Source organism: Panthera onca, chromosome D1 (assembly GCF_046562875.1).
Source record: "Panthera onca isolate mPanOnc1 chromosome D1, mPanOnc1 haplotype 2, whole genome shotgun sequence".
In the NCBI taxonomy this organism is placed as follows: Eukaryota; Metazoa; Chordata; class Mammalia; order Carnivora; family Felidae; genus Panthera; species Panthera onca.
In genome coordinates, this window is record NC_138348.1 from 87,226,502 (window position 1) to 87,250,690 (window position 24,189).

Below are 24,189 nucleotides of genomic sequence, written 5' to 3' on the forward strand. Positions count from 1 at the left end.
TCTTACCTCTGGGTTTCTTTAAGGTCCATCACCTTTAGGAGCAAAATCATGTCATGACACCTGGTCAGCAACTCTGCACAGGTTGCTGCCTTGGCCCTGAGAGTCCAAAGATTGTCAGAGTGTGTGTATCTGCCTGGAACTTTAAGGCACTAGGCGTTTTTTTTTAAAGATAAATACAGGCAACCAAAGAACAAACTGGGTTGACATCTGGTGGTGGGGATAGGGGGTGGAGGACAAAAGAACAGAGGAAATCAGCCAGGCTTTATCAACTCCACCATGCCTTTCCCCTGGCGGGCAGCAACTAGGTACCAGCCGCTTGCCTCTTTACAGTTTTAACTAAAAGGAGCATTACAGAGGTGAATTAACATTTAAAAAGAATGTAAAAACTCAGAGCTGTTCTAATGATGATTAATGGAGAGCTATAAGGGGGCCATGACCTGCTAGTGTCATTAAATGGATTGGCAGGTTTCTGAGCATTAATTATAAATAGCCACAGGAGTTCTCCTGCTTAACAGAATGATGATAAATCCAAGTCTCTGAGAGAGAAGAAGAAAGGAAAGCAAAGAGGGGGAAAAAGTTTGCCTGTAAGTGTCTGCCTGTGTGTTGTGGGGAGGAGGAGAGAGCAGAGGGAATGAGATAAATGATAAATTAGACCCTGCCAGTCAATCACATTTTCTAAATGTTTTATGTCCCAAAAGCTATAAAAGCAATATTCCTTTCTGCCCTTATTGGAACCATTTCTGTACAGCAATCACATCAGTTTCCTTGGGGATTTCCACTGAAATGTGCTTTGCCTTTTCTTTTTATATTTACTCTCCAGCCTGTGACCAAAGGAGGGTCAGAGTCCGCATACAAATGGGCAGGAGAGAGACCCAGTGACTAGGCAAGGCAGGCAGGGGGAGTGAGAGATGCTGGCAGGGGGCCCTGGCTCCCTCTGCTGCCCATAGCTCAGACACCCAGGGCAGAGGCGTTTTCCCTTCTTCCTGGGATGGTCGCAGGGAACCAAAGTGCCAAGTGCCTTACAGGTTATACAGCAAGGACTCAGCACAAATTTTGCTGACTCAATAGACTGCAAGCATCATGAGGGCAAGGATGGATTTGGGGTCTGCTTTATCCATTGCCAGAACCTAAAGCAGGTCTGAGTACATCAGTGTCTCAGCCTGTACCCATGGCCTGTGTCAGGTGAGAGCTGGAACTGGGGTTGAGCTATTTATTGTCCCTGAGCGCTCCCCTTTTCCATCTACCGGTGACAAGACTCTTCTGGTTTTGGTCCCTATCTCTGGCGAAGACATGAAGATGGAGATGGGGTGGAGAGGGACACAGAGAGGTCTGGGAGAAAGAATGAAAGAAAGAACCCTCCTAAACCAAGATTTGGAGTAACAGATACTCCTGGATGATGTTATATGTTTTGTGTGTCATTACTTTTCAAGGCTTTCGGCTGCAAGTCGTGATTTTAGCTGATTGGAAAATGGTGTTGAAAGACCCGCTTCTCTGGTACAATTTTCTTCATATCCTATTAGTTGCAATACAATTACAGAGAATACATCAATTCCTGGCCTGCCCGCTGCTGCTGCCAGAGCCGCCTATTAAAAAGCGGCCTTATTAATGGAATTGTACATCTAGGATTAATCGGCTTGCTTTGGCCATTTACATTTCTCATTCCACAAGCACTTTTGTTTGCTTAATAGGCTGAAGGAGGTAGGAAATGACACAACAAAAGCCTCTCCCAATTGCCAAGCGTATCACTGGTGGATTTAATATCCCCTCCTTCTTTCATCCTGAAGTGCTGCATAGGGATAAGATCTGGCACATGCCACTAGGGAAAAGCCAGGCGGCAACGAAGCAGGGATTGGTGGGCTGAGAGGGAAGGAAGGAGGAAGGAAGGAAGAGAGAGAGGCCTGGGCCAGAGGAAGGTCTTTGCACTTTAGGGAAGGAGCAGAGGCTCATGTTTTCAGTCTACTAGGAGAGGAGAGGTTCACATGGGAGGAAGTAGCCCAGTGGAGGCAAAGCCCTAAAAAGCAGAGCAGAAGTAGCAGAGGAAGGGAGCTTCCCTGCATTCATGGGATGGATGCACACTCTCCTTTGCCAGGAGTGACTTCTGCAAGTTGTCCATTATCCAGACTGCCTTGTTAATCCTGTCCTGGCTCCCTGCCCTTCATCACATTCTTCTCTCATTTCCCTTTAAGGCTTAGGAAATAAACTTAAGACTAGTCAATTCCGTGTCACTCTACTACTAGGACATGCGGAGCACAATGTAATGTGAAGGCGGGTGTTGGAGGGAGATGAAGGAAATCACATAGGTCCATTGGCTCCCTGTTTTTCTGTTGGTATGGGCAACTCAGAACAGACAGCTCTGGGTTTCTCTTCAGAACTTAGGACAGGAAAATTAAGAGCATCATGGCAGAATTCTTACATTTGCTGGATTCCAAAAGATGAGCTACCAGGCAGCTATCTGCAGCAGCAGTCTGCTTAAGAAAGAGAGTTCCAGAGAGAGATGCCAGCCCATCTGAATGATAATCCCAGACTGCAGGGGAGCCATGGTGAAAGCAAGGTAGGATGGAGGGGAGGATGCTCCTGGCCCTTCCTCAAGCACCACTCTCAGGAGGTGGCAGTATATTATACACCTAACTCCTCCCCCTGACACTGGCCTGCAGGAGATTCCCTGGGACAACAGAGAGGCTTCAACACCCCAGGGAAAAGTTGCTCAAAAATAATAGAACTTGGATCTTTTAATCAAACCCTATCTCCAGAGAGTTCAGCTTTTCCTTTCCAGAACAGTTTGAGGACTAAGAGGAAGAACATGTAGGTTCTATTACTGGGTGGACTTCAGCGTTAAGGCCCTAAGAGGGAGTCCAGTTTGGTGATGGACAAGGAATGGATGTCCTCTCTCTGGGCAGGAGCCATGCCTCCCAGCCAGGGCCAGGTGCCCACCAGACCATCATGTTCTCCTGTCTTCTCTTCAACCTGCTCCAGGAGGTAATGCTTATGAAAGCTCATCCTTCCGACAGGAATGTTTTATTGAATTGGCTTCTCCCTTTGTCTCTCGCTGGCTTGCTGGCTTCCCCCATGACCCAGGAAGGTCTGTGAAGTTCAGAATGGTAGACACCTGAGGTGTCTGAAGCCCAAACTGTCTCACTAGCTTAGGGGTTCTGTGGTTAAACAGAGGGCTCCAGTCTTAGGAAGGGCATTACTGCAGCAGCAGAGTCCATGTATGTTGAAGCGATGTAATATAGTATGACTTTTCGCTTTAATGGAATTTTTCTAGACCACTAGGAAAAAAAGACTCCATTAACCACACTACAAAGGCCTCTACTTATTAGTATTTTAGAACAGTGGCAAAACATTTCGTGAATATAATTATTGCTGACAAATATGAAAATTGAAATCAAAGTTAAATTTTCAGCTACAGTGCCTCATATGCCAGCTTTCTCTGACTTCAACTATTGCATCAACACATTTATTCTTCCAACAGTTTCAGCAGAAGATTGGCTATTTTCCCTCTCCCCTAATACCGCTTGCTTTCTTCCCCCAGCCCCTCAGCCCTCCCTGGCTTGGGCCCTATATATTTTGAAGCATTAAATCTGACATATTCATCTTGGTGGCTGGCACTAGATAACTAACTTCATGTTTACCTGTCACAGATACAGAAATGGGCTGAGCAGGGTACTCAGGAAGCTGCTTCCCTCTCCCCACCCTCTCTCCCTCCACCCCCAATCCTAGCCTTTTTTTTTTTTTTCAAATAAAAGTCATTTGACTGATTTCAAATTCCTCGTGATATCAGGACAGAAAAAAAAAAGAGGACTTGTCAACACCTTTCTTTCTTTTTCCCTATTAAGCATACTGTAAAAATCAATCCCTTTTGTCACTTCACTCTGCTTGCGAGAATGTTTAATGGATGTCAAGGGAGCTAATGATCGCTGGTAGAAAATTCATTTTAGATTTGCTATTTATAAAGTGCTCAGTACTCAGGTGGGAAATTAACATGAGGCAAGTAGTCGGGTGGGGTGGGGGAGGGAGAGAAATATAGAACTGGGGCCCTGCCAGGCTGGCAGTTGCTTTGTGTAGGCGGTACCCAAGGCATTCTGGGGGCAGAGGGCGCGTGTGTCAGAGATGCTGGGTGGGATAAGGCAAAGAATATAGGCTTAGGAAACATCCAGATCTGGGAAAGTTGATCTTTCTGAGCCAAAATTTTCTCAGCAATAAAATATCTACAACACCTAGCTCACAAGGTTGTAGAAAGGATTAAATAAAATATCACACATAAAACATTTACCAGTGCCTGGCACTGAGTACTAGTACATGTTTAATAAATGTTAAATTTCTTTCCTTGTAGCCCCATAGCCCTGTGAGGAGAACAGGACAGAGCAGGTCAGCACAAAATTGCTCAGGGATCTGGATCCAGCCAGGGGTGCACTCACATAGGAGCCCACTTAAGAATCCTGAGTATTACCTGGGACTTATAGCATCCAGGTGATCAGACTGGCCAGTGGTTGTCAAATGTTAATGAGCATCAGAATCACCAGGAGGGCTTCTTAATACACAGACTGCTGAGCCTCATTTCAGACTTTCTAAAGGTCTATAGGCCTGGGGTGGGGCCCTGGGGTGGGATGTGAGAATCTGCATTCCTGCTAAATTCCCAGGTGATATTAATGCATCTGGTCTGGGACCACATTTTGAGACACAGAGGTAGGCATATAAACTTAACTGTCTCAGGAAGCAGTGAAGCACCACCTTCTAACCAGTGCCTTCCAGATAGACAAGTCCTTCCCCACCCCTGACTCACCCCCACCCCTCAAACCAGTATAAGAGTCCAAATTCTGAAGCAAACCACTGAAGGCTAGTTAATTCATTCCCCAGGTCTACATCACTGGCCAGGCAGGAGAGGCAAGTGCTGACTGAGGTTTATTTTCTGGCTTGCTGCAATGTGTAGCCATGGGCAGTGCCTCAAGTGCTCAGATGGATCCCCTTCATCCCCCACAAAGTTCTCTCGGTTGCACGTGGGATTCCAGGTCCCAAAGCTCTGGTCTACCCTCACCCTTCTAGTTTCTCCTTCTCTGGGCCCTTCTCTTGGATACTTCTCTGTTATATTTGGATTAACAGCAAATCTCTTTTGATTACTCACTCTCTGTTGAAACAGACAACCTGTTGCCACGTGTTTGATTACTGAATCCCAGGGGAGATCCTATTTGCAATGCAGCCAGTTACAGTACACTTGGCATTGCACACAGTCATTGAGCTGCTAATTCATTGTCTAAGAAGTTGCTTTTCAGTTTCTGATTTTTCAATAATAGGCTTCTCACGAAGCCCTTAAGCTTCGGAAATAAGCCAAAAACTGCTTTTCCAGTCATTTACATAAACACAAGCGGATCAGGAGGGGGAAAAAAATGGAATAGTTTTACATGTAATTCCTGGGGCTCTGGAGCCTCCGCAGATAGCATGTCAAGGCTGCAGGTCTGGAAAAGCACCGTGGGAAGTATGCCGGCTCGCAGAAAACCTGACACCAAGGCGAAAGATAAATCCTGAAATTTCTCCTGACGCCGAGCCTGCCGCTTTGCCGGGGCTGGACAGATATTCTGGGCACCAGCAAATTGTTCTGTCAGCAAGGCGCTCCCTCGGCTGCATCTTGTTAGGGACTCTGTCACTCATTCGCCAGTCACAGCACCACAGCCCCACCTCTGAGGCAGTGTTCTGTCACCTGGGACAGGTAAGTGGTGTAGTAAACCTGCCCAGGAGACAGCGCCCCCAGGGAGGGAGCTCCATCTTCCTGAAGCTTGCTCCGCACTTCTTTTGTGGGGGATGTGGATTCAGGGTCTAGCCCTTATATAGGTGCTCTTTTCCTTACTTCAAGAGGTAGGAACTTTCTGGCATGTGAGCCACTTTCAACCACCATCTTGTTTCTTTCTCTATTTTATCACTCTCTGTCTCCCTCCCTCTCTCTCCCCCTCCCTCCCTCCCTCCCTCTTTCCAGATGTAGATTTTACAAACAATCCAATGATCCAGGAAGAACAGCCATTCTTTTTCTTCCCAGCCAAATCATATTCCTCTTCATTAAAAAGTAAATAAACAGACTACTAAAACTTCCACCTTTTAAACGCCTAATTCTGATCAGGCTATTTCCCTTACATAGCTAGTACTCAATGGACAAAAGGTAAAGGACCAGATAAAAACAGAATAAATGATGGGGCGCCTGGGTGGCTCAGTGGGTTAAGCATCCGACTTCGGCTCAGGTCATGAGACTTCGTTCGGCTCAGGTCATGATCTCACGGTCCGTGAGTTCGAGCCCCGCGTCGGGCTCTGTGCTGACAGCTCAGAGCCTGGAGCCCGTTTCAGATTCTGTGTCTCCCTCTCTCTCTGACCCTCCCCCATTCATGCTCTGTCTCTCTCTGTCTCAAAAATAAATAAACGTTAAAAAAAATTAAAAATAAAAAATAGAATAAATGCAAGATGCCCGTTTAACTTTGAAATTCAGATCAACAGCAAATAATTTTTTAGTATAAGTATATGCTGTGATAATAAAAAAAATTGTTGCTTATCTGGAATTCAAATTTATTGAGTGTCTGGATTTTTATTTGCTAAATCTGGCAATCCTAGCAAAAGGTAATATTCAATTATTTATTTTATATATTTTCATTGCTTACATACCACCAAGCTTGCTCTGCCCTGATGTTTTGTTTTTTTTTTTTTCCCCTAAGGTGGTTATATTCAAGAGAAACTGAGACCCCTCATATGAGGACAGAGATGTGACTATCCTCTCCACCTCCATCCCCCACCACTGACCTTTCTAGTCAGAGCTCCCTCCATCTGTGTTCACTACTTCTCTAAGTCAGTGGTTCTCCAAATTTAGCATCAATCACCTAAAGGGCTTACTAAAATGCACATAGCTATGTTCCAGAAAGCTCCAGACTTTCTGATTCAGGGACTACACTTGAACTGCCACAACTCTAAGGACATTATATAGAAATAAACTCCTTTTCCTTGGGCAGACTAGTAACAAGGAAACTAATGAGTGGTCCACATGAAGGCTCAGTATAGAAATGATAGAGTAGTAGAGTGGGTATCACAACTCTGTCCTCCTTTTCAGCCTTTTAAATTCTTTTCCTGGTCTTGTTTATTCCATCACCCTCAATATTAAAACAAGTTAGTACAGTGTTGCACTGGGCTAATCCTACAGGAAGGATATTTGCAGTGTGTGCAAAGGCACTGTGCTGTGGTGGGGCATTAGTGTCCAGGGTCAGTGTCTGGGTCAGTGGAGCAAAAGCAAGAGACAGAGCCTGAACAGAGACAGGGCAGACAGGCAGGAGAGGAGGGACAGATACAGGTCATCCAGAGGCCTACCTGAACTGAACTGGTGAGTGATTATAGGAGAAAGAGTGGTCCAGGTGGTGGTGGTGGGGGTGTGTGTGGGGGACATGGTGAGGGGGACTGAGAGGGAATTGAAGTCCCCAGTAAATGAGCTGCTCAAAAACCCCATAAAAATGTTGGCTTCTACTTTTCTGATAAGTATTGAGTACCAGGTTTCACAAACATAATTCAGTGAAAACATGGAAACTACATTCCAAGGAAGTTTAAATATCCTATTTTATGGATGAGGAAAATAAAGGCTCTGGGAAAAACTCAATATCAAAGGTCAGAGTTGATGATAGAGCTCAGTTGAGAAAGAATATTCTGACTAATGTACAGATCAAGAAATATAATTTATGTGGTTATGCTCTGCAAGCTGTAAATGTAAAACTCAGTCTGTGTAATTCCTTTCAGGGTTAACTCAAGAAAGGAGTTGGAGATCAGCCCATGTTTGAGAGATGGTCTGCTACCATCTCCTACATGGCAGGACCAGAACCATAAACAGAGATGGAAAAATAGGGTAGGAGTTGATCATATTGTATCTGAAAATCAGGGAGGAGAGAAAGCCATGAGGAAAGGAGGGTTATTGCATAGGAGGGTTTTGCCCATTACACAGGTCACTGTTTTTGTCCTTTTCTGCTTTCTGGAAAACAAAACATACAGATTTATGGACATGTATGTGAACATGTACACACATGTGTGCAAACACACCTCTTGGCCAATTTATGCTCAGAGAAAATCAAAGTCATTGAATGCAGACTCCTCCAACTTCCTGCAGCCAAGCTGAAAAGTTTGGCTGTATCCCTACTGCACAAGGACAGCTGATTCTCCCTCTTTTTGCATTTTTCTTTATCTGAGTAAGTTATATGCAACATAAAAGAAACCATTTTAAACATTTTAAATGCACAATGCAGTGGCATTAATACATTCACAGTGTTGTGCAGCCATCATTACCATCCATCTCCCGAACTTCTTCATCATCCCAAACAGAACCTTTACCCATCGGATAATAACTCCCCATTCCTTCCTCCCCTCAGCCACTGGAAACTTTTAGTTTCTGTATCTATGAATTTGTCTTTCATAAGTACCTCATATAAGTGGACTCATACAATATTTACCCTTTTGTGTCTGATTTCTTTCACACTGTTTTCAAGATTCATCCATGTTGTAGCACGTGTCAGAATTTCATTCATTAATTTCATTAAGGCTGGAGAACACTTGACTGTACATATACATTGTATTTTGTTGATCTATCCATCCACTGATGGACCCACTGATGGATCCATTCATCCACTGATGGGTTGCTTCCACTTTTTGCCTATTGTGAATAATGCTGCTATGAAGATGGCTGTACAAATATGAGTCCCTTCTTTCAAATTTTTGTTTGAAAATTTCTATATACCTAGAAGTGGAATTACTAGATCATACAATAATTCCATTTTTAACTTTTTGAGGAACCACCAAACTGTTTGTCACAATAGTTGCACCACTTTACTTGCCCACCAGCAATGCACAGGGGTTCCAGTTCAATTTGTCCATATCATCACCAACATTTCTTTACTTCTCTTTTTAAATGTTTTAAACAACAGCCATCCTAATGGGTGTAAAGTAGTATTTCATTGTGATTTTGATTCGCATTTCTCTAATGACTAGAAATGTTGAAAATTCATGGTTAGATGCCACAAAGTAGGTGGTGATATCTTAACCACATGTGTGTTGTATGGGCCCAAAGTCTTCTTCCATCCTTCTTGGGGGGAGATCTAACATTCCCTCCTGTCATACAAAATGCTAATTGTCTCTTAACATCCATCCTCCCCTCCTGCCATGATAATAAGCCCCTGAATTTGTCTGGGCATGTGGTCATCCAAAGTGGATGATGCATTCCCCACACTCCCTTGCATCTGAAAGAAGCAGTGTAACCAAGTTCTGTCCAAAGGCATGAAATGGAGAGTGCCATGTGAGGGCTTCCAGGAAGGAACCTTCTTTGGGAGATAGTACACTAGAGCATTCTGTCTCTTCTTCCTCTCCTCTTTTGTCCCACTGTCTGGCACACAGATGCTGCCATCTTAGACAGAAGGTCAAAACCATGTACAATAGATCCAAGCCACAGAAAGGGCTGGGTCTCTCAGCTTAGAAAACATGACACCAGCCATGAACAAAGTGGAGTGTTTCTGTGGCCACAGAGAAAAACTTCTATCTTATTTAAACCATTTTTACTGTGTAGTTTCTGTCATTTTCAGTTGAATCCAATCATAATGGGAATTCTCAAATAAGTTTCTCCTTCCTTACTTTATATAGTCATGCAATTTTTCTTTCTCCTTGTCTTCATGACTCATTTTTTTACTGGTGCTCAAGATTCACCACTCCTCCTACCCTTTCATATTCCCTAACAGACCTCACTTGGTCAGTCATCTCCTAGATCTTCCTTTCATCCTTCCCTTTACTATCCCCTGCCCTTCAGCATTCAAAGAGGTCTTTCCCCTCTTACAAAAGCCACATCTTCTCCAACTGCAATTCCCCTTTATCCCCCTATTTCCTCCCTCTTTTTTTAAAACAATAAAAACAACACAAAAACTTTTTTGAAATAATTGCTCACATTTTCTATATCCTTACCTTACTTTTATTCCCTACACTAGGGCTCTACCCCATGAAACTGTTTTCCCAAGGGCATAGAAGATATTTTTGTCACTAAGTATAATCTCATTTGATCCTCAGCAGCATTTGACACTATCATTGTTCCTGCCTTCTCCAAATACACATCATTTGACCTTGGTGGCATCACACTTTCCTGGATTTTCTTATATGTTTTTGGTCACTTCTTGTCAATTATCTTCCCAAGATTTCTTCACTTCCCAAACTTTAAATACTAGTTACCTAGTATATACTCTGTACTCTCTTCCTGGGCCATTAATTGTATCTATGTTGTAGACCATCTTTGTTGAAGGTTAGAGATCTCTCCAGAGTTCCAGATTGATGTAGTTAGCTTCTTATTGGATAACACCTTGAAAATGCCCATTAGGCATCTTCAAACCCATCATGACCCAAACTGCATTTATCACCATCTCCTTAAAATCCACCTGAACATCACTTACCCCCAAACTAGAAGTTTTCTTTCACTTTCCTTTATCACTTGCCATCCTCTTTCCTTTCCATATCCAAGTTATAACCCTTCAACCTCCACAATTCTTGAATACTCCTGTATCTCCCCATCTCTGCAGCACTCACCCTGGTTGCTGATTGGGTGCAACATCCTCTAGAAGGTTACCTTGCCTCTAGTCTTGCCCCCTTTTTAATTCATTTTCCACACTGTCAGTAGAACAACATTGCAAGATTTTTTAAAGCATGTTAACATTTTTAAATAACTCAAATAATGTTATTTAATAATTAAAACTGCAAATCATCATTTTACTATCTGACATGCAACCTTCAATACTTGTCTCTCAATATAAAATCTTTAATAAGAAACATATGCCATTCAAGCTCTGACTTCTGCTTACATCTCTCCCTATAAATCTTGTCTGTCTATCTTCATCCCTTCTTCCCCATTCCCTAAAGCCCCCAAATCACACAAGCACAGTCCATCTAGCCAAACTGGTATTGGATTCCTGGATTCCTACCATGGTCTCCTTTCTCTAGGCTCTGACATATGCAGTCTAACATTTATCTTTCCTCTTACCTGGTTAAATATAGTCAAGTTTGTGTCTCAGCCTTCATATATCTTCCTTCTAGAAGACTTTTCTGACTCAAAAAGTCTTCTAGATGATGCCATAGCAAACAACACTTGCTTTTATCTCAGTACTTACTATGTCGTATTGAATTGTCTACTTCCTTCAGTGTAAGAACTATGTTTTGTTGTTGTTTTTGGCTAAGATACAGAAGGGTATGAATAAATCATTCTGGAGTGGGTAAAATATAATATAAGTAAGAACTTGGCCATGCCATTGAGTCTATTATTGAAATATGAATGTAATGAAGAACTTGGCCATACCCTTGGGTCTATTATGTTGCTTTTTTTTTTAAATCATTCGTCTTCATGATGTGGAGATTACAAGTCTATATCATTTAAGGATGACACAAAGCTGATGGTGACAGATCATTGGAATCCAAAAATAATCAAAGTGAATTTAAATACAGGACACAAGGTGCAGTAAAATTTCAAAAACTTAGAAGAAAAATTTAAAGAAAATTAACTATAAGCAAGAATAGGAGAGGTCTTACATAATGGCATTTTTTTGTGTGTGTGAGAAGAATGAGTACAACATCAATATGAACCAAGAGTGTGGTATCTGAAAGAGAGAGAGAGAGAGAGAGAATAGGGATGCCTGGGTGGCTCGGTCAGTTAAGTGTCCTACTCATAATCATGAGTGTCCTAGCTCAGGTCATGATCTCATGGTTCATGAGTTCAAGCCCTGCATCCAGCTGTCTGCTCTCAGCAGAAAGCTCACTTTGAATCCTCTGTCATTCTCTCTCTCTGCCCCTCTTGCTCTCTCTCTTTCTGTCTCTCAAAAAAAATAAATAAATAAACATTGTGACTTCAAGCCCCGCGTCGGGTTCTGTGCTGACAGCTCAGACCCTGGAGCCTGTTTCAGATTCTGTGTCTCCCTCCCCCGTTCACGTTCTGTCTCTCTCTGTCTCAAAAATAAATATATGTTAAAAGAATTAAAAATAAATAAATAAATAATAAAAAAGAGAAAATAATACAATAATAAAGTGAACTTATATAACCATAAAGTCCAAAATGTGGTAGGTAAGAGTCCATGCCTCACTTATCAATCAAACTATATCTAGGAGAGTTTGGTAATGCATTTTAGTGAATCATTATCAAACTAGAGCATGTCCAGAAGATAAGGATCAGGATGATTAATGGTTTAAAATCATGCCATACAATAATCATAAGAAGGAACTAAGAATGTCAAGATAAGTAGTATTCATGATAGGCATCTTTTAGAAAGAGGATCACACAATATTAGTTATGTTTTTGAATAGTTCTAATTGGCAGAAGTTAGAAAGAGACAAATTTTTGCTCCACATAGATTCATTAGGATTATATTCATCTACAAGTAATAGAAACCTAATTAAATAAGTTTTTTTTCTCATAAGTGATAGTAAGTATGGAAACATGTCTTCCAGTGCTGGTACAACTGCTATGTCATCTTGAACCCAAGGTCCTTTTATTAGATTTAGCCATATGGAATTGCCTTATACTCAATTATTTTTGATTTACCAAAACAGCCAAGTCCATTTAGTTTAACCTAAATTCTTCCTTCTTTGCCATTCTTGATATGTGTTTTTTGTCTGCCTTTTTACAGGCTCTCTCCTGGAACTCTAGGTAGTATGCCATTTTCTCCATCAAGAGGAAGGGGCAATGGCATGGTTTATAAAGCACAGTCTCCCTGAGTACAATCCTCAAAACCCCAACCAAACTTGTGCTTTTATTGCATTAATCTGAACTGCATTGCATGACCATACTGAGCTACAAGGGAATTTTTGTGGTGAATAGTTTGAATGGGCACATTGCTGCCTGCAACAAATTTAGAGCACCGTTTATACAGAGAAAGGATAATAATTGATTTTGAGGAGATATCAAAAGTGTTTGCCAAAATAGTGTTTTCCAAAGAGTTTATCAACTATGAAAAGGAATACTAATATCATTTATTCTCAGTTGTAACTGCACAATAGAATAATCTGTACTTATTTCAAGGTAGAGGTGACTTTGTCCTATACTAACCTATACAATGGGTATTTTTGTAGGTCATCCCTGGGCACCTGCTTATAATAATCCCCACAGGTGATTTTGATAGACATCCAGAACTGGGGAGCACAACTCATGTGGTTAGTGTCTGATTACTGGGAATATCTGGAATGGTTGGGCAGCAACTGATGAACATCATTCAGATGGGATTTGATGCCTTGAGTGGGAGACTGAGAAAATTCCATAATTTCTCACAACTCTAGGAGTCTGTGAAAAAGCTTTTGCATTTGATGAGTAAATTATTTTGGCCTTGACAAGGCTTTGGCAGTGCAAGAAAGTAATGGAAAAAATGATGATAGGGCATTAAGATCCTTCTATTAAGAAGTGTTAGGGAGAAAGGAAGGAGAAATATAGAACAATCAATTAATTCTTATTTGTTTTAAAAATTAGCACAATGGTTTATCCAACTGCAGATGTCTATACACCACTGGTTGCATTGAGAAAAAAAAAAGCCATCAATTAACCTTTTCCATGCCTGGGCCAGGTTTCATCTTGACTGTTTAGGAGGAAAGTCAAATGCCCTGGTGGACAATTTTGTGTGAAAGGGAAAAAGTAGATTTGAAGAAGCAGATAAGAAACACTTGACCACCTCATCTTCTCCAACTAAATACAATCCATCCAGTCACTTTCCTCTTTTCTTAGATCCAAACTTCCTTTGCCTGTGTGTCTCCCCATGACGCCGACATAGGTTCAGATAGCCATCCCATCCTCCACTCATCTGATCTATTGACCACTACAGTGACTATTTTCTGCTCTGGGGTAAGTTTAGTCATAAATACTGAGCTCATCTACCACTACCCAGGTGCCTACAACATATGGCTTATGACTGATTATATCCAGGAGATATTGCTAATATATGGGATTACAGATTCAGAGTCCCCAAAAGATCTTGTCAGAAAGAAAGTATCAGTTGAATCTAATAAGATAACTTCAGAAAGAGTAAGTTCTGAGATCGGGTTATTGTGCACATCATAAAACACCACACGCATAGGAGAAGGAAGGTTTGAATTAACAACAGCTCAACAGAAGTTGACAGGATCATATGGCTCCTAAAACTTAAGGGAATCTCATGCTGTTTTCCCTCTCTCTCCTTCTCTCTGTCTTCTTTCTAGCTATAAGTTCTGAGTATTTAATTTGTGCTAAGTGTTGTGCTCAGTGCCCTAGGAACATAAAGATCAATAAAGCAGTCCCTGACCTCTAGGAGCTCAGAGTCTGGTAAAGGAAGATAGACATGTAAGCATGTACCTATGCCATGTGTAGTGGATGTTAAGTATAGCGGTAAGTACAGGAGAAATGGAAGTATAGATGACAAAACAAGAGACTGCAGAGGAATGCTGAGCTGGAATTTTTCTTGAATTGTAAGTTTTAGATGAGGGCAGCACTCAGCAGAGGGAGCAGTGTGCACACATGCTGTGCGGAAGAAGTCCTCAAGCAGTCCATGGAACAGGAACAGGATTGCAAAGGATTAGGAGAGGCTGGCAAACCCAGGCCAGACCTAGAGGGTTTACATTACCTTGCCAAAGGGCTGAGATATTGTCCCTTTTGGGTTGGAGCCAGGAGGGGCCATATTCTATAATATTTTGGACTACTCAAAGCACACTGGGAGAAGAATACTTTAAAAACAATATAGAATAACCCAGAAGAACTTTGGATAAAAGCAATCAGCACCCTTTCTATGGATGATAAGATAGAAACTAGGAGAAAATCTTGCTATATTTAGCCCAGTGGAGGGAAAATTTGAGGGAGAAGGGAACACAATTTTTTTTGAAATATTTAAAGTAAATTCATGTTGAAGAAGGATTAGACTTGTCCTGTGAGTAGTAGTATTTGTATCAATCATAATACTATTAAGTAATACTTCTTGAGAACTTACAGTGTGCTAGGCAGTGTTCCAAGCACTTCATCTGCAGTAACTTATTTAATCCTCATAACAGCCTTAAAGCTAAGTCCCATAATTATCTCCATTTTGTAGAAGAGGCAACAGAATCACAGAAGTTGACTATATTGTTTAAGGTTTCAAACTAGGAAGTGGAAGAGCCAGGGTTTGGACCCAGGCAATCCAGCCACTATATTATAATGTCTCTCTAGACCTAGAGAAAATGGCTAAATCTTTAAGAAGACAGATTCTCCCTCTCCTTTGTCTTCTTCCTCTTCCTGTCTTCCTGAAATCTAATGGTCAGGCACAATAATCTAGAAAAATGTATGTTTCCCCTTATTGGAGACAGAAGCTAGGGGACCACTGCAGCTCCACTATTGAGGTATCAAAGTTCAAAGAGAGAGATTGAAATAAGTCATCTTGAAAGTTCCTCTGGGCTTGAGCTGGTTGTGACTCTGGGATTGGATGACATAGCAGTGTGAACACTTTAGGGAGCCAGCCGTGTACTTTGTGAGTTACCCAGAGACTGCCTTTGGCACACATTTGCATGGTAGCTCTGTTCCCCGTGTGCCTCTGAGCCTGCTGACTCCATAAAAAAAAAAAAAAAAAAAAAAAAACAGGCAAGTTTTCACTCATGTATGCACAGCCAGAGCCAACCTGACTTGGGGAGTGGAACCAGCATCACTTCTGCCTAACACACTAACTGCAATTTTGCCATTGAGGTTCTTGGCATTGAGCCTTTGTTGCTCAAGAGAAGGAGAGCAATGGAAGCAACACTGCTGGCTAACTGACTCGGGGAAGAGACTGGACCCTGAGCAGAAGAGAAATATGAAAATCTTCACACTAAAGAATGGAGATTCTTCCAAGGTTCACCATCGCTTAGCACTCTCTAAATCCAGCTCTAACACATTCTTTCTTGACCCACATTCAAGTGGCTCCTAATTCTCTTATAAGATGGATCGGTTAAAGAATCCTTATCATTCCTGGATTCCTCTATGAGGGAAATGCTGTGACTAGTTAATCATTTTCTCCCATCCTAAGGATGCCTTATAAAGAAATACATACATATATAGATATGTGATAAAATATATATGATATAGCATGTAGTGTTTGCATTGCACACACACCATTCACACAGTCTGACTTTGGTCATCTGTCTGTGACTATGTCTATATTCTTAGCTCCTTGCAAGCAGAAACTGCTTTGAAATACTTTCTTCTAGCATCACTACTTTTCAAGTGCTATATCAAAAAGACTATTTGCAAAATTGCAAAGTGTTGAACTTGAAATGAAACTTGAAAATATTTTAGACCAAATTCTTTATTTTAGAGATGTGGAAACTGAGGCTTATGTAAAGGATGTGTCTTACCCAACATCATAGAACTTTTCAGATGACTTTAGAGGTCCAATGCTTAAATCTGACCACATATTAGAACCTCTTGCAGGACTCTAAAAAGATTGATGATGAACATCTGATTTTATTGGTCTGTGATAGGGTTCAGTCATTGTTATTATTATAAAGCTCCTCAGGCAATTTGATACACCAAGTTTGAGAACCATTGGCTTAGAAAATGTAAATATTGCAAATCCCCTGATGACCTTTCAGTCTCAGAGATGAGGTCAGGAGATGTAGAACTGACTGCTTGACTTGGAAGACTCAGGATCCATGTGAAAGTTATCTGTTCTCTATGTGAGGAAAGATAAGAACAATCATGATCACCTCTATGAAAATGAAGATAGAAGCAGCCAGGTAAGCAATCATCCTGAGCATTCAGCAGGCAGCTTGTACACAGTTTGAGCATAAGAAAAGCCATTTTCCCTCTGGGTACATATGACTGGAAACACAAGTTGATGGATTAGAAGAAGACCCGTGTCCCAACTGTAGTGTATGACCAGAGGAGACCAAATATAGCCTGATGAATTTTTATTATTCCAGAAACCCTAAGTTAGGGTGACACGGGTGGGTAGCAAATAAAAGGGTTCTCAGAAGGGAGATTATCTTAGATATTCCCTGAGTTATGAATCCCTCTAAGAGGTCCCCCTGCATAACATTTGCCTCATCCAAACTAACTGCCAGAGGCAAATCCTTCCCTGATCTGTCTGATATAAGTATCTCCCCCACTCCCCTTACCTCTAATTCTGTGCAGAAAGCAAGGCAAAAGGGAGGTGGATAAGCTACCAGACAGGGTGGCATTGTGCCAAGAATCAACTAATAACTTGAATGACAAAAGACAATTGTCACAAAGCCAACTAACTTAAATCAGCTTTCATCATCCACATACTAACTGAGGGCACATCAAATATCTATGAGTTCCTTCTTGGCAGAAGACAGCATGGAGTAGTAAAGGCAGCACCTCTTATTTATTATTAACACAGAACTACAGTTGTGAGTCCTCTCCCAGTGCTCCCTACGTAAAACAAGGATCAAAGGTTAGTTGCTTTCTTGCCACCCATTTCCATGAGAAACCAAAGGCTGTGTCTTTCATTCTTCCCTCTTGCTTCTGGCACTCCTGTTGGAGCTTTTGAATGCTATTAAAAAGGATGGAAAACCAAGCCAAATCTTAGAAATTCTACTCTGTCTTTGGTTTCATCCCTGAGTTTGTTTTAGTCCCTGATGCATTTATTCCCACCACCTACCACCTACAACTACAACATAGTGGGCACTCAATAAACACTTGCAGGGTGATTGAACCAATGAACACATACACAGCTATGGTCTGTGTTGGGTTAGTGTTTGGTGACACCACCAAGACAAAGCAAGGGCAGCACCTCCAGAGAGTTAATCTGAACGAGCCTTTGAAGCCAAAACCAACCAATCCTTTGAACATTCTTTTATTACTATGAAGGCAATACTCTTAGAGAAGAAAAAAAAATGAAATTTAGTAACCTAAGATGTCCTTAGTAACAGTGCTAAAGAACGTGTTTTCCAATATTTGATTTCTTAGCTTGACAGTCTCTCTTGAAATATTCGCTTCTCGGCAACGAAAATGTGAATCTTTGTTGGTTTGTTTTGCAGTTTGCAAATGACTTACAGAGTTCTTCTGGCAGGGTTTCTGTTTTTCTTCTTGCAAATAAACAAAAGGCCATCTCTCTAGTATGACTTAAGTGGGGGAGTATCTGTGCTCTGTCATTGTTTTGGAAGGAGGGAAGAAGAAGAGGAAAGGAGGGGGAAGTAGAAAGAAAAATGAGGAAAATTGTAACAGGCAGGGAATAGACACTGAGCAAAATGTGGGAAAGTGACAGAGGTAAATTGGATATGGAAAATTAGAGTGTCGGGGATATCAAATAACTGAGGACTCTGTGATCAATGGGGTCCCAGGTACTCTTGCTGGGGAAGCCTGAACTAGCCCACCAGTTCATCTGTCCCCCCTTCCCCCTGCTGCGCTGCATCATCTGGGCTCCTTGTGGACTGGGAAGACAGACTCTCCCTCCTTCTCCTGGGCAAGCCTGCATGAAGCAGAGCAACCCCTGCCAGCATGACCTAGATCTGTCAACTGATCAATTATTGTTCCCATAGAGGAGAAGGAAAAATGAAAGGAAGAAAGAAAAAGGGAAATAGAGAAAAAAGAGAAAAGGGGAAGAGAGGGCAGAAAGAGGGTGGAAGAGATGGGGAGAGGCAGAATGAGAAGGAAGGTGGATGTACACATAGGTGTTTTAAGTTTAAGCAGTGATAGCACGAGTAGACTTAATCTAGGAGGTTGCATAAATAAATACAGAGATGCAGAAAATAAAACATAGAGTTCTCAGAGATTATTAAGCAAAATCATCGAACAGAGGATTGAATCCTCTTCTACCCACTTTTTCCAATCCAGACAGAACTGTCTTTACCCTCTAAAACTCTTAGCTCCAGATATCTTCTCCCTGTTCTCCCCCTCTCTGCCATCTGCCCAGCCAGCGTTGCACCTCCTTGAAGAAGTCTCCTTTTACAGGTGGATGGCTGGCATGCTCTTTCCCACTGTGGTTGCTAATGGAAGGGAATGGAAGCATCCACCACCAGAGGAGGATGGCAATGGCGCCACCGGACCCCATCTGGCCTGTATGCCATTGATTACCTTATTTTTGCCTGTTTTCATCTTTTATGTTTAATTTGTTTTATTGAATTTCAAATGATTGTAGACATAAAGTAAACATTTAACAAGCCAATAGAGCAGAAAGGAAGTAAACTGCATAAATACAACCGGTCTCAGCATGCAGTTCCACTTAGCACCACATGTTTGGAGTGTTACAAGCATTAATGAGTCCTTACAACACCCAGGGGAGTTGCTCCCCAGCCTGGCAGGCAGGTGGGGAGACAGGCTCACAGAGGGAAAGATTTTCCCCTACAGAAGACATAGAGAACTTTGAGCTCAGATGTACATGCTCCCCACCGAGCCTCACACAGGCCTCCAGAACTGGCACGGAACCTGGAAGACATGCTCATTAGAGTGTTTGAAGAGTCTGTAGGGCCTCTGCTGAGGTTAGATGTAAAGCAAAGTTTGTTTGCATTCTTGGAATTCTAGTTGGTGGGCAGGACAGAGCAGGCCATGAACTACAAAGCAAAACAAACAAACAAACAAAAACAAACTAGAACAGAGCCAAATCCCAGATGCGATGGTCCCACCCAAAGTGTGTTCATCATGAGTAGGCAGTGACGAGTGCTGTAAATTGTTCCAGCATGTGTTTCCTGTACATGCCAGAATCATGTGTCTCATCTTATCAGTTCTTAGGCTTTTAGGAGGGATCACTGCATCCCAATGGATAAGCTGTGGCTGAAGACAACACCAGTTTGTTTGGGCCATCTGTGACAAGTAGCTGGTCCCAGCCCAGGTCACCATGACTCTGGGCAACCAGATTGCAGGCGTGTAGAGGACAGAGCCCCGGGAACTGCTGGAAGATATTCCAGAGTGAAGCAGGAAAGCAGAGGCACAGCTCAGCATTCTAGGAGAGGCTTACTGAGAGAAAACAGAAGTCAGGGGCTAGGCATCCAGCTCATAAGAAGTCATTCTTGGCCTTATATTTGGCTTTAAAAGTGTCAAAAAAGGAGGACCTACCACCAGGACTAGGCTTTGCACTTGGTAACTAAAGCTGCAATCCTAAGAACGGTCTTCATGCAGCAAGGCCTGCTGGTCACTGCTCGGACTCTCCAGTCACCCTTGATCAAATGCTTAGAGGTCCATCACTGAATATGAAGGATGAAGGTGAGCTGCGTTTGTTGTGCTGTGCACGACTTGCCTCTAACTTGCCCTGAGCTGGCAGCTCCAGGGTCTACTTTGTTACTTTGTGAGATTCCTCTGTCTCTTTCCCCTGACCTTTTTTTTTTTCCTTTTCAATGACCCACAGTACTTACATCAGGCCTAGGGTCCCCTCATCCCACACTGATTTTTCACTTTGCCCGTAAACATTGTTATGGTCTCATCTGCCTCCCTCACATTTCAGAAACATTACCCAACTCAGGCTGCTGCTGGCACCCAATGTTTTCTGTGAGTGGCAGGAAGCTGCCCCATCTGCCCACCTGAATGGGTTCCATGTCAATGGCATCCGCCGAAGGAGAGCTTGAACTTAGCCCCAATCTCCTTTTCCTTCTACTCTGCCTGTTTGTGTCTCAAGTGGTCAGATTCAAGTTGATGTGGGACATGAGATGAGGGAAAATTTGAAAGGTAAAACAGGAATCCAGCTAAGCTCATTCGAAGGTGTTAAAGGGAGCATTAATCCTTCGAAGGAGAAATGGTTGGGTTTCTAGAAAGAGAAGGGCTGCCTCACTACCAGCCATTCCTTTCAGAGCCTCTCAGTGGCAGAAGGTGGGCGGTGTGCTGAAAAGGACAGCCGCCTAATCCGGCTTCCCCGCTCCTGTTCCCAGGAAAGAGGAGCTGCTGGCTAATAAACCCTGGTGAGTCTTAGGGCCAGAGCCCCAGGACACTAATCACCCCCTCCCTCCTGCCCAGCACTAATCAGTGCTGATTCCCTTGGAAACTGCCCCCCACCCCCGCCCTGCTAAGCTGGATCATGGTTGCTGGTTGGGTTGGGGTGTGGGGAGGAAAGGGTCAGAAAGGATTCCATAAAATACCACTAGCCCTGGATACCTTTTTTAAGAAGGCAAGAAACCCAGGAAGTAGCAGCTCTAGGAAGAGCCAGCTTAAAACAAAAACAGAGAAGAAAAAATTGCCTTGGAATGTGTACTGCATTCTAACTAGTCCCACTGGGTCAATGCAATAGGGGTGGATTATTGCAGGCAAGACCTGGGCTGCCTCGGTAATTCTGTAAGTTTGATAAGAGATAGCTGGCAGACTTGAGCTTCTGTCCCCAGAGAGAGAAAACAGACATCACCTTTGCCTGTCCAACTGGCATGTGGTATAGGGGTCTTTGGGGGTTATTCTTCCTTAAAATTGGGCAGCCTGTTTTATTATGACACACTGAAACCTATTCAGAGCTGGCTCGAGGTGGACAGCACAAATAAGGCCATTATTCTCCTTAGGAAAGTCAAATTTGGTAGCATGTAAGGAGGTCTAAGATATGCCTCCCCCCATCACACAATCCCCACACCATGAGAGAAACAAGACCACAAAATCAGATTTCACCCTGGAGAATTTTGTGCCACTACTTTCTGCTCATCTACTTAGGGATGATTCAAAGTATGAGCAAATATTATGCTTCCCTGCATTTATTTCTGATGAAAAAAAAAATCACGTATGCTAATTTATATGTAAATTCAGTATGGCCCTGGGGCTCCTGGCACGCTGCCAATGGGGCTGTTGATGGTGGAAGTTTGGCCATTGTCTCCGGTTTGATGTATAGATAGAAGAGACACAGACCTCAGGACAGATGGAAATTACTGAGGACTTGAGACCTTCCCCTTCTCTACCTGTGACCCTCCACTCTACCCTCTGCCTACTTAGTTTTCATTTCTGTTGTTAGCATGATAGAAGCTTGGCTCTGAACTCAGTTTCCCCACTGCACTAGTGTTGGGGTTTTGCTTTTACCAGGTGGGCCCCTATGAACCCAGAACAAGCAGGGGTGTGCACCCCCACCTCATGCACAAACATGCATACACACATACATGTGCATACACACTGCTGCTGTTCCATATTACATAAGACGAGTCAGTCAAGGATGCCTCCAAGTTGGCTCCTTTACTCTGACACCCACCAATGCTCCTATGGGAAAGGAGAGAGATTCTGAGGCCAGTGCCCCTCTGAGGCTGAGCGCAGCAGATGACATCAAGGATATCCCTGCAAAATCAACCACTATGAACTTCTTTGCCATCTGATTCACACCCCTCCAGCACCCCCTTGCCTTCCTCCTTGAGCCCCAGCCAAGGGTACACATGCATTTGATTCTTCCCAGCCTGGTCCTCTCTGCCCACCTGGTGTGGGTCTGCATGATAACCACTGCAGCTTATGTCAAAGGGCCAGAGGCAACCTCCAAAGTCTACCCTCAGAGAGGGGTCAGCAGGACCAGAAGTGGGGACAGGCAAGACTGTGAGAACTCCATATTGCGGTAGGAGAAGAGAACGAGGTGGGTGGGACTCCCCATGCTTTTTCACCCAGTGAGACTGAACTTTCCTCTGGGAATCAAGGCACAGGACTAAGCTTCTGCCTGGGATCCTCTTTGCAAGCTCTGCTGGACCACCCAGAGAAAGTTTCTCTGCCTGTCTCAATCCTGATGAGTTCAAACACCTTTAATATGAAAGAGGTAAGTCAGACCCTCCAGAGGACAGGGGAGGGCGAGAGCAAGCAGGTGAACAGATAATACCGCTGCTGGAACGTCAGAGCTAGAACAGAGCGGGGGGCCACACGGTGCAGCAAATGGACTCAAGGTTGAAGCAGATTCCAAATGCACCCCAAAGCAGCATGACCAACATCAAACAGTACCCTGGGCCAGGGAGCAAGCCCACCCTCAACTGCTGCCCCCGGTGCCTGGGCTTCCCACCGCAGATAAATAAAAAGAAAATTAGCATTCGACTCTTATTGCCACTCTCCCTTCAACTTGGAAAATCTTTCCTGAATTTCAGATCCTCCTGAGTGTTCCCACTGCCTTTAATCAGCTTGTTATCCTCCCCCAACCCTGCTGCCCCCACCACAAACACACTCCCAAACACATTCAAAACTAATACAGTTGTCCACCTCTGCTGCAAATTGATTCATCCCTTCAAGCTGTATCTCTGACCAGAATCTTACAGGATGCACAGTTACCTGATTATTCCTAGCCTGCGTTTTTCAGTTTGCTCCTTTTTAGAAGCTTTGCAAGTTTACTGGCCGATATTTAAAGTTTCCTCTTGTAATTTCTTCCCAGTAACATAAGCAACACATTAGCAACCCCGATGTCCTCTGAATCTGTAATTTTCCCCTGCTTACATGCGTGCTCTGTTGTGTATGTGTGCAAGAATGTACATAAAGCCGGGGAGACCAGTACATAGCCACGCACCTAAACGGAGCACCAGACACATTTTACTTATGCATATACATTCCCCCATTCCGGTAGCAGCCAGAATCAAATCAATATTCTCACAGCCTGGTAGGGAGAATGAAGTCCCAGCCATGCTGTTTAAACGCTCTCTCCTCCACCTGCAAACCGTGCAGCAAGCCGACTCGGGGAGCCTGCGAATCATATAAAGCACACTGTACGATTCCTGAGTCTACTGTAGGCAAATCAATAGCAAGCTCTTACCTTGAAAGAGAAACAGAGCAGCCAGCCCCGTGAAGATTGCCCAAGAGATAGAATTGTGCATTTTTGCCTGGATGGTTTTCATGATTTTTTTTCTTCTTCTTTTTCTTCTTTTTTGTCAGGTTCGGTTTTTTCTTTCTTTCTTTCCTGACAGATTGCGTTGCTCTCAAGCTGTTGGAAGGAGATTTAAATCCACTGTTTTGCTGAAGGACACAACAAGAAAGCCGAGGGTGTGAGAGAGTGTGACTTCTCAGTAATTATCTCTACTCATACTCTGGCACTGAGACACATCGTACAATCTGGCCCTGGACAGCCCTCCTACAAGCTGCAATCATTGGTTCTAATCCAAGGATTGACAGAGCTACAACACACGCGCACAGGCACACACACACACACACACACACACTCACTCACTCAGGAATCATTTACTGGGCAAATCAGGCTAGCTGATTAAAGAGACAGGAGCCTGGAGAGAAGGAATGATAAATGCCACTTTGCCCCTTCTATATTACTTTCATTTTTTAAACTGACAGTCTCAGAGCCCCAAGCTTCAAAAAATCCCTTTCCTTCTGGCATCCCC

General features: G+C 43.0%; 1 protein-coding gene and 1 non-coding gene across 3 annotated transcripts in view; both read right to left on the reverse strand.

The window, feature by feature from the left end:
• Positions 1-24,017, reverse strand: part of NTM (neurotrimin) — a 940,166-nt gene extending 916,149 nt beyond the window's left edge. The window contains exon 1 of one of the 2 annotated variants that reach the window (XM_060605255.3): positions 23,613-24,017. In XM_060605255.3, the coding sequence (XP_060461238.1) occupies positions 23,613-23,694 (82 nt within the window). In that variant the 5' untranslated portion in view covers positions 23,695-24,017. The remainder of the gene's footprint in view (positions 1-23,612) is intronic. The other variant, XM_060605261.3, reaches the window with a different exon arrangement.
• On the reverse strand, positions 9,002-9,128 carry LOC132662661 (U6atac minor spliceosomal RNA). The gene has a single exon (XR_009602676.1). It is a non-coding gene; the product is annotated as a U6atac minor spliceosomal RNA (small nuclear RNA).
• Positions 24,018-24,189: the final 172 nt, after the last annotated feature.